General features: G+C 33.9%; 1 protein-coding gene across 1 annotated transcript in view; it reads right to left on the bottom strand.

The window, feature by feature from the left end:
* Positions 1 to 2051: 2051 nt before the first annotated feature.
* The window catches only part of KIN (Kin17 DNA and RNA binding protein), a 30769-nt gene continuing 17653 nt past the window's right edge, over positions 2052 to 15167 (bottom strand). The window contains exons 9-13 of the mRNA XM_036761869.1: positions 12779 to 12829; positions 9540 to 9608; positions 6665 to 6764; positions 4791 to 4891; positions 2052 to 2388 (exon numbers count right to left, since the gene is read on the bottom strand). Coding sequence (XP_036617764.1) covers positions 2326 to 2388; positions 4791 to 4891; positions 6665 to 6764; positions 9540 to 9608; positions 12779 to 12829 — 384 coding nt within the window. The 3' untranslated portion in view covers positions 2052 to 2325. The remainder of the gene's footprint in view (positions 2389 to 4790; positions 4892 to 6664; positions 6765 to 9539; positions 9609 to 12778; positions 12830 to 15167) is intronic.

Raw genomic sequence — 15167 nt, 5'->3', positions numbered from 1 at the left:
GTTCTAGATATATGAAAATGATCCTTTTGGTTTAAATTCATAATAAAAACTTAAAAAATTTATGATATTTAGGTCTTGTAGTCTAGCAATATTAGTAACATGATGTATATCCTTGAGGAAATCACTAATTCAAGTGGAAGAGAACATTTTGCAATGCTTTTTGGTACACCAGTGAATATAAGATTTGTCTTCAGGTATCTGCATTAAACAATCAACAAAGATTTGTTAAGCACCTATATACCAGGTACTGTACTAACCTTTAGAACACAAAGATGAAAATGAAACTGCCCCTGTCATCTAGGAACTTATATTTTATCTAAAAATAACATAGAATGTTTATACAAAATATATGCAAGTATATAGAAAGTACTTGCAGTGCCCTAGCAGCAGGGGGCCTTAAGGGTACTTGAGCTTAGCTTCCAAGAAACTAGAGATCCTAAGAGGTGTTGAAGAGGAGGGAGTACATTTCTAGGGTTGGAGATAGCCTATGTAAAACCGTGGAGATGGGAAACAAAGTGTCTAGAGTAAATGTGACAGCAAGAGGGTCGATTTGGCTAGACCATGAAGTGCATGAAGAAGAAGAATGAAAAACATTTTGAAAGGTAGGCAGGAGTCAGAATGTGAGGACTTTTAGATAGACAGCTATGTGAGTGAAGAGAAAGGGACAAATGTTAGATACATTATGGAAACAGACTCAACAAGATTTGGCAATTGATTGGATACAGGGGGCTAGAGGAGTGGGGAGCAGTTTGAGAAAAGTGAAGTCTTACATAAGTTATTTTGATTAAGAAAACAATTATCCTCATGGTTATATAGATCCTACTCAATTAGGGTTAAAGGTGTGAGCTGCATCACTTACAGACCTAAGGAACAAAGTGATGTTTTTGTTTTCTTTTAAATGCCAGAAAAAATAAGAGGAAAGGTCACAAAGTGGTACATCCAAGGAAAATATTTTTTTGTTTCTTCTAATAGAGCATTTTACAAAGTGCTTTACATTGTCATATTTGACAATTTTTATTTAACAGGAGGTAGGAATTGAAAGCATTCTCAAGCATCCTCATACATAACATTTCATTTCCTATCCCTGGTCATTTACATGAGTGGGCCCCGACATTGGGTATTCTTTCCTCCCCTCATCTTTGCCTCACAAAATCTCTAACTTCTTTCAAAGGACAGCCCAGTGTCACCACTGCTTGAGAGCTTTTCTGTTCCCCTCCCCCATTTTAGTTACTTTCTCTTGAAAATGTTTTGAATTAATCTGTACACATTGTATCCTCCAGGACCCTGAGGGACCACTTTCATTTTTGTATTCACAGTGCTTAGAGTAGTAGAGGCTTCACAGATTTTAACTGAGTTGAATAATTGCCCTCATTTTACAGACAGAAACAAAGTCAGAGAGGGGAGGCTCAAGGTCTCACAACTGATCCTGAGGCTGGAACTCCAAGAGGAGTCTCCTGATTCTAACTCATATTCTTTACACTGCATCATGGTAAAGGTCTTTAAGAAGAAATATGGCAATTAAGAAGTTATGATTAAGTCAATATGTATTGGGGAGAGTCTTTCTCAATAACGAATTTGTTTCTAGGCAACACTCATCAGATTCTAGAAGAAAGATGAATTATGCAAATATACCAATAAGTTTAGTACTTTATGAGAGTGTAAATATCACTAGATTAAATTAAGTAACATATTTTCAAATGCACCATAACATCATAGAAGGAAATAATTAGTAAGACTACTGTCATTAGACTACTGCTACCCTTTCTTTTGTTCTCTCTCTACTTAGAGTCAAAACCCCAGGTGTACTGCACATAGCATGCAGTGGAAAGAGAGAGACAAGGGAAAGAGAAGGCCTCAGTGTGAGTCCGATCTTGACTACCAAGTGACCTTCACAAAAACATTTCATCTCCCTAAGCCACTGTTGCCTCATGTGCAAAAATGAGAAAGTTGGACCAGATGACCTATTAGCTCTCCTTAGCCTGGAGAACAGTCTCCTACAATGCTGAATAAGGTTCTTGAAGAAATAACTATCAACTGCCTTACAGAAAACATTTTAGAATATCATTCTTTTAATAAAAGGTACAACATTCCAAGGCATATTACAAAAGGAAATAAAAACAAAGACAAAATTCAAAAATTATACAACTGAAGATATTAATAAATCTGAATGAATTCCAAATATGTTTAAGATATACAGCAGTATTTAAGTAGATTCTTTTGTCTTATACAAAAGAAGCACCCTAACATGGTAGAGTCATATATTGTTCTAGAGAACACCAATTTGATGCTTTGAAATTTTAAAGGGCTTTTTACCAGTTTCCATCCTCAGGCAAGTTTAGAGATATCCTCATATTGAATACCTTCAACTCTGCGTCCCTTTAGAGGGCCCTAGAAATTAAAAATAAAAAGTATAAGTACACATGGAAGAGAAAGAATAAGAAAATGACAGCAAAAAGAGATTAAGTCCAACTCCTTTCTTCTCCAACTGCCTTAAAATATGAAACTTAGTAAAAAAAAAATCTGTTAAGTACTTCCTATATGCCAACACTCTGCTAAGTGCTTATGTTACACAAGTTAATCTCAGAGGGAAGGCAGTAAGGGGGAGAACAGAGGGGAAAGAAAAGGAGTAGCCTTGTGAAGGTGAGTTTTGAATTGAGTGCTGAAAGAAGCCAGGAAAGACAAGAAACAGAACAAAGAGGGCGAGCATCCCCAGCACTGAGGGCAGCTAGTACAAAGGTCTCCCTTTTTTAGGAAATAAAGTATCATATTCAAGGAACAGCAAGACACCACCAATGTCCCTGTATCACAAAGTACTTGTTGGAGTTTAATAAAGTGTAAGAAGACTAAAAAGGTAAGAAGGGATCAGGTTATAAAGAACAAGTGAATTTTGCCAAACATTTAAAGAACAATTAATTCTAATACTACATAAACTATTTGGAAAAAATGGGCAAAAATGAGTCCTACCTAATTCCTTTTATGACACAAATACAGGGCTGATACCTAAACTAGGAAAAGCAAAAATTGAGAAAGAAAACTATAGATCGATTTCCTTAATGAATACTGACGCAAAAAATTTAAATAAAATACTGGCAAGGAAATTACAGAAATATATTACAAATATCACACACTGTGACCAGGTGGGATAAATGCAGAAAAAGCTTTTGACAAAATACAACACCCATTCTTATTAAAAGCATTTGGAGAGTACAGGAATAAATTGAGCTGACCTTAAAATGATAAGTAATATTTACCTTAAAATATCAGCAAGCATTTTATGTAATGGGGATAAGCTAGAAACCTTCCCAATACAATCAGGGGTAAAACAAAGATGCCCATTATCACCACTATTATTCAGTATTATACTAGAATGTTAGCTATAGCAGTAAGAGAAGAAAATGCAATTCAAGGAATTAGAAGAGGCACTGAGAAAACAAAACTATCACTCTTTGCAGATGATGTGACGGTGCATTTGGAGAAACCCAGAGAATCAACAAAGAACTAGCTGAAATAATTAAGAACTTTAGTAAAGTTGTAGGATATAAACCTATATCAATCATCAGCATTTCTATACATTATCAACAAAGTCTAACAGCAAGAGATAGAAAAAGATATTCCATTTAAATAAATTGTAGATGATACAAAATATGAGGGAGTCTACCTGTCAAGACAAACACAGGAACTATATGAACACAATTAAAAAATGCTTTTCACACAAGTCATATCTAAACAAGTGGAGAAATATTAATTGTTCATGGGTAGGCTGATCCCATGTAATAAAAATGACAATTCTACCTAAATTAATCTACTTATTCAGTGCTATGCCAATCAAACTGCCACAAAATTATTTTATAGAGCTAGAAAAAAAATAATTTATCTGGGAGAACAAAAGGTCAAGAATATCAAGGAAATCAATGAAAAAAATGCAGAAGAAGGTGGCCAGCCAAACCAGATTCCAAACAATACTATAAAGTGGTAATTATCAAAACTATCTGTTACTGGCTAAGAAACAGAGTGGTGGATGAGTGGAATAGATTAGGTACACAATATACAGTAGTAAATGACCATAATAATCTAGTGTTTGATAAACCCAAAGATTCAAGTTTTTGGGACAAGAACTCACTATATAACAAAAACTGCTGGGAAAAACTGGAAAGCAATTTGTCAGAAACTAGGTATAGATCAACATTTCAAACCATACACCAAGACAAGGTCAAAATGATGATTTAAACCTTAGATGTGATACTATAAGCAAATTAGGGGAGCATGGAATAGTTTACCTGTCAGATCTATGGATAAGGAAAGAATTTATAACAAAAGAAGAGAAAGTGTTATGGCATACAAAATGGATAATTTTGATTTCATCAAATTAAAAAGTTTTTGCACAAACAAATCCAATGCAGCCAAGATTAGAAGTAAAGCAGAATACTGGAGGAAAAAAAGCAAGTTCTTTTGATAAAGGCCTCATTTTAGAATATATAGAGAACTGAGTACCAGACAACCCTGCCCTATTAGTTTTCTTCTGTCAAAAGAACCAAATGTCTTAATATTAAACATATGGAGGATTTTGAAGGGAGTTAATTCCTCTCCTTTTACCACCCTACAAACTTATTTCAGTCTTACTTCTTTACTCTCTAAATTAAAATCTACATTAAAGTTTGTTGTTTCGCTATATTTGTAAAGATCTTCATTTTGGATTATTTCTAGAACGTATAAAAACTGTAAATTAAAGAATTCATTTCATATTTTTTGAACATTTCAAAATGGCTCTTTCTAGATAAAAATATACCTACGGTTTCAATCATGACAGTGGCAGAAAAAGTTTTCTCATTGATAGATTCTAAGGTTGCTTCATTTCCCCTGTAGCCTCCATTCAAAACCAAAACTCTTTTCCCTTAAAAAAAAAAGTGACAAAAAAAACTTCACACAAAGAAAATATGCACTTTCATATTATCTATATGAGAGCAAAATATAATTTCATAAGGTAGCTCATAGTATTTCAGAACTCATTTATTACAAATGTAGAAACCAATGCACAAAAATGTACAAAGATTAAACTTAAATTACACATCCCAATTACTAGCCAAGGGCTTTTTGTACCACACTGGCACCACACTGCTAATAATAATAACCTTATCTTAAAAACAGAAATGACTGGTTTGCTCAAACATTGAAATGTCCTAAAATATAATTTGTGGAGAGAAACATTTTTCTTACAAAAGCAACAAGAGAATATAAGAGGCAGAATGTAATACAGTAGAAAAAATGCTGGATTTGGATCTAAAGACCTCAGTTCAAGTCCCTTGTATTAACAAGGGTAGGTTATTTAACTTTTCTTGGCCTCCCTGGCCCTCACCTGCCAAATGAGGGAACTTACCTAGATCATCTTTCTCCAGACTTTTTTCAATTATGTATGCCTATCAGTAAAAAATGTTTAACACAAAATTCATCAGAAAAAAATTTTTGAACACATCCCTAACATGTGTTTATTTATTTATAAATAATATACATGTACTACTATACTAATAATTATGTTATAAAACACAGAAAAAATAAAAGTTTAGAAAAGACAAAATAATAATCTGGGAGGCTACAGGTGCCATTGGAGTTAACTGAGTGACCCATGTCAAGACTTGTACTTTACCACATAAATCATAAGTATATATACCAACAAAACCCAGCAAGAAGAAATTAAGAGAAATTCTATTTAAAATAACTGCAGACAATATAAAATACTTGGGAGTCTACCTGCCAAGACATACACAAGGACTTTATGAGCACAATTATAAATTCTATCGACAGTCACTTGAAAAAATTCTCTAAATCACTAATAATTAGAGCAATGCAAATTAAAACAACTCTGAGGTACCATCTCATACCTATCAGATTGGCTAATGTGACAGAAAAAGAAAAGGACAAATGTTGGAGGGGATATAGAAAAATAGGAAAAATAATGCCAACAGTTGTGAACTGGTCCAATCATTCTGGAGAATTTGGAAATATGCCAAAGGGCTATGAAACTACGAATACCCTCTGAACCAGCAATACCACCACTAGAGCTGTATCCCAAAAAATCAAAGAAGAAAGAATCAGTAAGATTTAATTTCAAAACTGGCCTCTGAACAATATTGTTTGACCACAGATAAATCACTTAATCTATCAGCACCCCAGGTAACTGAAATTATAAATTACAAATGAACTATCAACATGCAATAGGGAAGTTCCACATCAGGAGTAACCTTCATGGACAAAATTACATGTCATTCCTAGAACATAATAAATACTTTCAAATTTTCTTTTCATGTTATGGAAAAAAACTTGCACCAGGAACTCAAGTTAAAAGAGGAAAAATAAGTTTAAATGTCCTGGCAAGGTAGTGGCATCATCCAACTTTACAAGCAGAGAAAAGGTACTGGAGAAAAAATCAGAAGGCCACTGCTGTAACTTGTATGTAAATAACTCTCTTTGGTAAAGAAAAAGTATACAGAGAAGATCCATGAATCTACCCAAATTTCATTTATGACACTATTCCCCTCTATAAACTGACAAAAAAAAGTCTAAAAACAAAATCTCATTCATGACCCTTAAATGAAGGCACAGCATGAATCTAAGAATGAAATGAATCATTTTGATGGCACAGAAGTCATAAATTTGAAAAGAGATTTACCTGGTGCTGGTATTACTGTCTCTAAATGAGTCTGGTCAAGTTTTAGCTTATCTCCAGAATCGATCATCTTTACCACTGCTGTATATTTGTCAATTACTTCCTGTGCATAAAATTAACATTTTAGCAAACAAATTTTGAAAAACACAGACAAAAGATAAAACTTACGGCTATATCAAAGGAACAATAAAGTCATTTGACAAACTTCAGTGTTTTTTCCAAGATCCAAAAATGGCTTCAAATCTAAAGCTTCCAAAAGCAAACCTAGATCAAAATTTATCTAAGATGTTTATCTGCTAAAGAAAGAGAGGCTGGGAAAATTCAGAGACAATTTTTAAGAGTGAAGTACAAGGGCTCACTGGGCCCAACTTAAAGATATACATGAGGCAGAGTGCTAATATACAGTTAGTTTAAAAAAAAAGTAGAGAATATAGTTTAAGTACTCCATCAGAATGTTAATAATACTCTAGAGTCCCACTAAAGTAAAAAATCTTTGTGACTCTTAAAACCTCAGAATATCCTTCTCCTTCCCCAACTGGCATAGTCAAAGGATATGAACAGGCAGTTTTTTTTATGAAGAAATCAAAACTATATATAGTCATATGAAAAAATGCTCTAAATTATTATTGATTAGAGAAATGAAAATTAAAACAACTTTGAGATAATCATTTTGACTAGATTGACTAGAATGATAGAAGGGGAAAGTGACAAATGTTGAAGGGGATGTAGAAAAATTGGGACATTAATACACTATTAGTGGAACTGTGAACTGATTCAACCACTTTGAAGAGCAATATGGAATTATGTCCAAAGAGTTACAAAACTGTATATACCCTCTGATCCAGAAATACCATTATTAGGTCTGTTTGCCAAGATGATTAGGGAAAAAGGAAAAGAACTTGCTGCTTGCTGCTGTTTGTCCTTCGTTTCTGAAGAGGACCATGACATCAGTGACATGATGCCATGACATGCAAGTGAACTGGATTTAAGTGAGTGAGGGTTCTGCAAAGTCACCAGCCTTACTTTCTCCTCCCGAGTCATCTGAGTCCAGTGGCCAGATATTGACCAGGACAACTGGAGATGGCCCAAGACACAGTGGGAAGCCTTGGCCTTTTCAAGCTAAGGTTTTTAACAGGACTCGGTTTGACTGAGGCAGTGCCCATTCAATGATTAAGGCTTAAAAAAATGAGGCAAAGAATGGCCTATTAAAAAAATACATCTGGGAGTGGAAGACTCAGGGCTTTTGGTCAAAACAGAAACAACTGTTATTTACATTCATTCTGAGGCAATCAGAGCCCAAAAGGCAACCAAGTTGGGCTTGGTCTGCAACCAGAGTGATTTCAGGTTAAGACTGGTCTTTAGGACAAACCAAAAGAAAACAAAAAATTTCAGAGATTAAAATTTACAATTCCTTTGGGCAGAGCACTATGTGGAAAAAGAAGAAAAGAAGGAAGGAAGGAAGGAAAAGAAAGAGAAGGAAGGAAAGAAAGAAAGAAAGCTATATTGCCCAACTGGAAGCTTGGTCCCTATCCAACTTGGAGTCCAGAAGACCCAAGTTCAAATCCTGCCTCAAATAATTACTAGTTGTGTGGCCCTTACAACATCATGCAGCCTTTTGCAGATTCAGTTTTTTCATCTGCAAAAATGGGATAAAACAGCACCTATCTTCCCCCATTAGATTACAAGCTAGTAACTATCTTTTTTGTTCATATTTGTATCCTCAGAGCTTAGCCTAGCACATAGCAGGCACTTAATAAATGTTTATTAACTGATCTCACAGCTTCTTGTGAGAATCAAACAAGATAATGTAGTAAAGTGCTCTGTAAACTTTAAAGCACTATATAAATGCTGTATCATCATGAACACTGGTCCTGGAAAAGAGATGAAAAAATGTACCTCCCTACTTTAAAGTGTTACACAAATCCTAGCTATCATCATCATCACCATCACTATCTTCAGTGAAGAGATGGGGAACTAAGGATGTGGACTATTTCATAAGTTGTCAGGCACAGATATATTGGTTGGTTTTGTTAAACTTAAAAAGAATTTTTAAAAATCTTTATTACAAGGAAAGGAGATATATGTGTAAATGAATGTGAGATTTAAAAAAGAGGCATCAATTTTATAATTTGTTTTTAAGTATAAAGGCGAAATCCCACAAAGTACAAAGAGATTGAGAGTTGAAGAAGATATTGCTTCCACCTGCAAGGCAAGGGGTTGAGAAGGCAAAGAGGAGGAAAAGGTAAAGAATCAGGGAAGGCTTCACGGAGAATAAGGTATTTAAGGTAAGCCTTAAAAAAATAGGAAGGATTTTAATACATGGATAGATATGGGCATGGGGAATGAGAAGAACAAGGGCACTGAAGCAAAAAAGGACAGAAAGAAATCAGGAAATAATGAACAGTACAACTGGGCTGAAACTGTAGGTGAAAGGGAGTAAGGGCAAGAGAATGTTAATGTTATCAGACCAATGCATCAGAAAGATGCTTCAGAAAGCGATATGAAAGACAGAACAAGTAAGGGACTAGAAGTAGGGAGACCAGTTAGGCTAATAGAGCAGTCCAGGTAAGATGTATTATATACTACAGTGGAAGCACGAAGAATAGAAAGAAGAGAATGGATTCGAGACCTCTTATGGAAACAGAATTGAGAGAATTTGGTAAACAGCTGAATGTAGAGAGATATAGGAAATGTAAGAAACTGTTGCATTTTAAAAATGTTTCTTGCTCTTTGAGGATTCAAAAAGAAGACTTTGGCCCCCAAAGCAGCACTAAACTATCAAGCTATAACTGGTCAACATACTGGTGCTTCATTACAGAACAAAAAATTTACCCAATTTCTCCAAATATTCTGGCTGACAACAGCTTTATAGACTTACCTGGACTACTCCCTTTTTCTTATGATATTTTTCTCCAAGTTTTTTGGTTATAATTTTCACAATAATTTCCTTTAACAAAAACAAAAAAAAAATGAAGTTATTTTAGAAAAAGAATTGAATGTTCCTTTCTATTGTGTTCCTTTACTTTAAGTTAATGTTTATGGAAGAGCTTTTCCTAAATCAGCTGTTAGTGCTATGCTACATAGAAAGGCACAGATTTCCAAACCTGGCCACTGCTGGCTAATCTATGAGCAAAACATTCTCTTAAAAATCTCTACTTTCTTGTTCAGATCACTATTACCAAAGAAGAGTTAAGACAAGAAGATTCTTCACTCCATGGTGAAAATATTTTGACAACTAAGAACATTTACCTCTTGAATTTTAACCCCATTAACTCATGTCTTCCATGTATAGTCTATTATTTCATTGATTTCATTCTTTTTAAAATATATATGTATACATATATGTATATATAAACTTAATCAAACATACTCAAAAATTCTAACACTCAACAAAAAAGACAGTAAGAAAAGTGTAAAATTTCACTATTTACAATTAAAGTTTGAAAAACTTGGAGCAGCTAGGTGGCATAGTGAGTAGAGCACTGGCCCTAGAGTCAAGAGGACCGGAGTTCAAATGCCGTCTCAGACACTTGACACACTTACTAGCTGTGTGACCTTGGGCAAGTCACTTAACCCCAATTGCCCTGCCTTCCCCCCTCCAAAAAAAAAAAGAAAAGTTTAAGAAACTTTTAAAAAACAAAATTAACCAGTGTTCAATCTTGACAGATATAGGAATTAGCAAAGATTCCTAGAAAAAATAGTAGGAAAACTTTAAGCTTATGTATTATAGTCAAATTAGTTCAAAAGTTTCTCATTATATGACTTCCAATTTTTGATTTACTAAGAATTTTCAAATTAACTCTTATTATCTATCTTTTCAGAATCTAATTTGCAAATGGTAGAAAAAAATTACAATTACATATTTCGCATGAATAGATGTTGGGCTTGTTTCTTCTTTCTGTCTTCCTGATTCTGATGTTTTCCAAAAGTTAGCAATGAAAATTCAATTGGTTCATTTATTGCTATATTCAGTACAATGATTTTGTATCTGTTATTTCAAATGTTTATTTTTAAAAAGAGAACAGCTAGATACCAGTCCTACATTGAGCCATGTTAAATACTGAATTTTAAAAAGTTTAGGAGGCTGGTACGTGGGAGGGCAGAAGGGGTGTAAGGCAACAAAGAAGAGAGTCTTTTAATACTAGAACTCTTTCTAGTATCTAAGAGAACATTTGAACCTTCTTAATCCAAGTCTATCCTGAAAACTCAGAAAAGAAGCTAATTAATGCCAGGGTAGGCAGTTTTTTTGACTCAGGTACTACTGCATGTCATCAGAAAATAAGCTGAATTTACCAAAGGCCATAAAATGAGGTAACCTGAAGAGAAATGAAGACTCATTATGCAATTATAGTTTTTACCCACTAAGTTCCTTTCTTTCTAGAGTTTTGAAAAATTCATAGTTAGACAAACTGCTTCAAGGGTAAAAAGAAAATAGAAAATTAATGAAAACAATTACTGGAATAGTTTAAAATATCTAATACAATACACCTCCTTAGATTAAAAAAAGGCTGAACAACATTAACATATTGGTTATTTTAACTGTATAAATGTAAGCCATATGAAGCTGTTGATAAATTACAACTGGATATCATATTCTTGGAATAACAGCTATTCCATAAAAACCAGCAACACTTCAGAGAATTACAATTATTTACTAAGCAAAAAATCACTGAATTGCCAACAGGATTTAGTGGCATAGTAGAGAGAGTCCTGTATTAAAAGAGTGCCTGATCAAAGGCCCTGAATTCAATTCTGTCTCTGCCACTTACTCCCTGGTATCCCTAAGCAAATCACTTAAACTTTCTGAACCTCATTTTCCTCACCTATAAAATGAATATATTGGACTAGATGATCTTTAAGATCCCTTTCAACAATAACTCTATAAACCTATGAAATTAATCTGATTGATTCAGGTTTTATTCTCATTATAGCTTTTATTATAAAACTCCAGATGACAAAAAATCTCTAAAGAAAACACAAAACCTACCAATTTTCAAAAAATACCTATCATAAGGGGAAAAAAAATATTTCTAAAACAACTAGGTTGATTTTTCCCTCCTACAGGGTATAATAACATTCTCCATTGGTTAGGTGTGGAGGAATATCTATTTGCTTCTATAAGAGAGAAAGGAAAAATAAACCCTCATTCTCACATAAACTCAGACATTGCCTTCAAAAGGTTTACAATGACCTTAAACTTCAACCCATAAATGAGATAAATAAAGATGATTCAATTTTCATATTCCTAAATTAATCAGGTATAGTTATCTAAAATGGTATTACAAATTGTATTAATTTCTTACATTACAACAAGAAGCATTTTCTTTTTAGAAACACTTTCTGAATTAATCCTCATTGCCACCACTAGTGAGAATTATCTCCATTTTACAGTGGTAAAAAAGAAGACATAAAGGTAAAAATAAAGATGCAATTGATTTTCAAAGACAGGGATAGATACAACATACCGATGTGACCAGACTCTCATCTCCTAGTTTAAATACTTTCATTTTGTAATTGGCACAATTATTTCTTCTAAGATTTGTCTCCTCACAAGATTGAGTGCCACTTCAAAATAAAAAAAAAGTTTTGTGAAAACTTTCCAGCTTACTAAGTTCAGAAGAGGTGCCTCAATAAATAAATATAAATGCTTTTCCTTGGCCTGCCAGATTCAAATCAGCTTTCTTCTATAATCCAGGAACATTTTAAAGTTTCTTAGCTAAAAATTATCTTCAGTCTCAGATATGAAAACCTAGCTAGTCCTTATTCTCTTAGAAAAAGGTAGAAAACAAATTCTCATATTCAAAGGGATACTTACAATCTTCAATTTAAATTATCTATTGCTAGATTTAGCACTTTCCTGTAAAACAAAGCTATTCCTTTCTTGAAGTATAAAGGAATGCTCTGAAATATATTGTATCCTAACTGAAAGACCTGAAGTCATTAGCTACAGAAGCAAGTCTTTTTATGAAAATTACTAAATACATTGTAGAAAACTCACTAAAAAGAATCTGTATTTGGAAAATGAGATATTTGTGGTAAACAAGAACAGAAAAAAATTTCATATTAAGACAAATCTGGGCCTTAAAAATTAGTACTTACTTAAAAACTAGTACTTACAGGGTGCAGCCAATAATCTGTTCGAGCACTTTTTTTCTTTTGTTCTTCAAGCTACAAAACAAATAAGCTATTCATAATACTGTTCCTATAAAGTCCTTAATAAGTTGTAAACATCATTTTTAATCACCAAGAGGAGACCATAAAAAAACAAAAACTATAAAGATTCATGGTTTCATATATGATTCTCTTTTTGGCCTTCTTTGTATATGGAAATATTCCTGCTTGGTGAAGTTTGTCGAGTTTATAATTTAAAAAAAAAAAGAAAAAGAAAAAAGAAAAGCAATTTACACAAAATTCCGGAAAAAGTATTCCAAAAGGCAGGGATAGCTTGGATTGGGAGAGAGAAAGGGGAAAGAGAAGAATGAAAAAAAATTATGGTCAATAAGTTGAACACCAAAGACTCAGGGCATGTCATAAGTGTGAAAAATCCCAGGGTAAGAATTTCCTCCATTGACTTATCTAAAGTGTCAGCCCTTCTGACCTTTCTAGTCTCTTTAGACCTGACTTCTCTCCACAGGCTCTAGGTAGCTATACTGGGCTTCTCACTGTTCCTCACAGAAAATATTCTATCTCCCACATCAGGGCCTTTGCACCACTCCTGGAATGCTCTCCTCCATCACTTCTGCCTCTTAGTTTCCCTAGCTTCTTTCTCAGCTCAAATTCTACCTCCTGCAAAAGATAACCCCCTTCAACTACTAGTATTTTCTCATTTTATATTTTGTCTCCACACTAGATTGTGAACTCCTTAAGAGCAAGATCTGATTTGGCCTTTCTCTATATCCCCAGTGCTTAGCAGAATGCCTGGAACAGAATAAATACTTAAATGCCTGTTGGCTGGGTGACTGTAAGCTATGGACTGTTAATTGTTAAAAAGCAGGCAAAGCAGGATTCCTAAAATTTCTCATCTCATTCACTTTTAAAGATGAATGGAACAAATGCAACTACCTTCAGCACCTGAAACTAGCTTGTCCATCTTTCCCAATGTTAAAGACTAGAAATGACATTTATGCAAAGTAAGAGTAGGGATTATACTTTCAGTATCAGAGCAAGTTTAAGCACAAGAAGCCAATGGCATCTGAAATTATTTGAAGATGATAATAAAGCCAGAGGAAGAGAGAAATAAAAAATACAAACAATCAGAAGGGGGAATAGATAAATGGATGACAGAACTCTGTCACATACTCAGATTGACATTCTTAGCAGCTTAAAGTTAACCCTGATTTTCCAACTTTCCTTGGGAACAAATGAGAATACTATATCTCCAAGTGAAACCTAATTCTAGAATCTCCAACTTTTCATATAAATGAAGAGTAACCAAGATATTCAAGGTTACAATTGAAAGAAATTAATCTGGAGGGTATGCCATTTAAAGCAACTACTTAGTTTGCTGCTTTTATATAATACTTAAGCCTTTCAGTTTGTCCTACACAGGGTGAATTTCCAACATCAGAGGAGACTGACCAATAGAAAAAAAACAACAGATAAAAGCACTAGAGATTTTACTTTATCAGTACTACCTAAATTAATTTTTAAGGGATGAAATTTTTAAATCCATAGATAAAAATGCATTCCTGAAAGACAATGGCAGGTATAACACAATGATGCACAGACTAAAAATGATCACATTCAATGACCTCAAAAATATTTTATGTCAATCATGATGGCCAGAAAAAAGTAGAAAGTTTCTTTGGTTAGGGAGAGGGAAAGACACAGCAACTGTTTTAATCATTTTAACAACAGAAGTATTCAGTTTCCATCCAGTCCTTCTCCTCCCTTTTTAGGTAGGGTAAAGGTAAGGTCTGGGGGCTGCAGAGATAGATATCCACTAGAACATGTACAAAGTCCCAATTAGTTTTAGAGCCACAAACTGACCCTTATCAGTTAAATGCTTTCAACTGTACAAATTACTTTAACTGAAGATTCATGATTTTGAGCTTGACCAAAAAACTAAAAACACCTCATCTGGATATCTTTAATCACTTGTCAGGATGTGCTAAGGTTGGAAGCAATGGAAGGGCATAAAGATATTGGTCTAATATTAAGGTCTGATTAATGAGAATATGTATTTCCAAAGAGGAAAAAAATTAGCTCAGAGACTAAGGGGAAAAATAATTGTTCTGGCTTTAATAACCCTTTGGATATAAAGCTTTGATTGGTAATTTGTTATTGCTGACCTTCCTAATTCTGTACCCAAACTGTATAGTGATTTTTAATGACAACTCTTCAGGCAAGAAAGTGCGGTATTTATTCTGGTTTTCTAAATAGATAACTTCACAGACGGATACAGCTAACAATCACTTCTCAAAATAGTGTGCATAAACTTGCCCAGTCCAAGATGGACATTTATTTGTATAATATATCACAACATTCATTAACCACTTCTTGGATT

The sequence above is a fragment of the Trichosurus vulpecula genome, chromosome 5 (assembly GCF_011100635.1).
Source record: "Trichosurus vulpecula isolate mTriVul1 chromosome 5, mTriVul1.pri, whole genome shotgun sequence".
In the NCBI taxonomy this organism is placed as follows: domain Eukaryota; kingdom Metazoa; phylum Chordata; class Mammalia; order Diprotodontia; family Phalangeridae; genus Trichosurus; species Trichosurus vulpecula.
The sequence above is the reverse complement of the archived record's forward strand: the minus strand, read 5'-3'. Positions and strand labels throughout refer to the sequence as shown.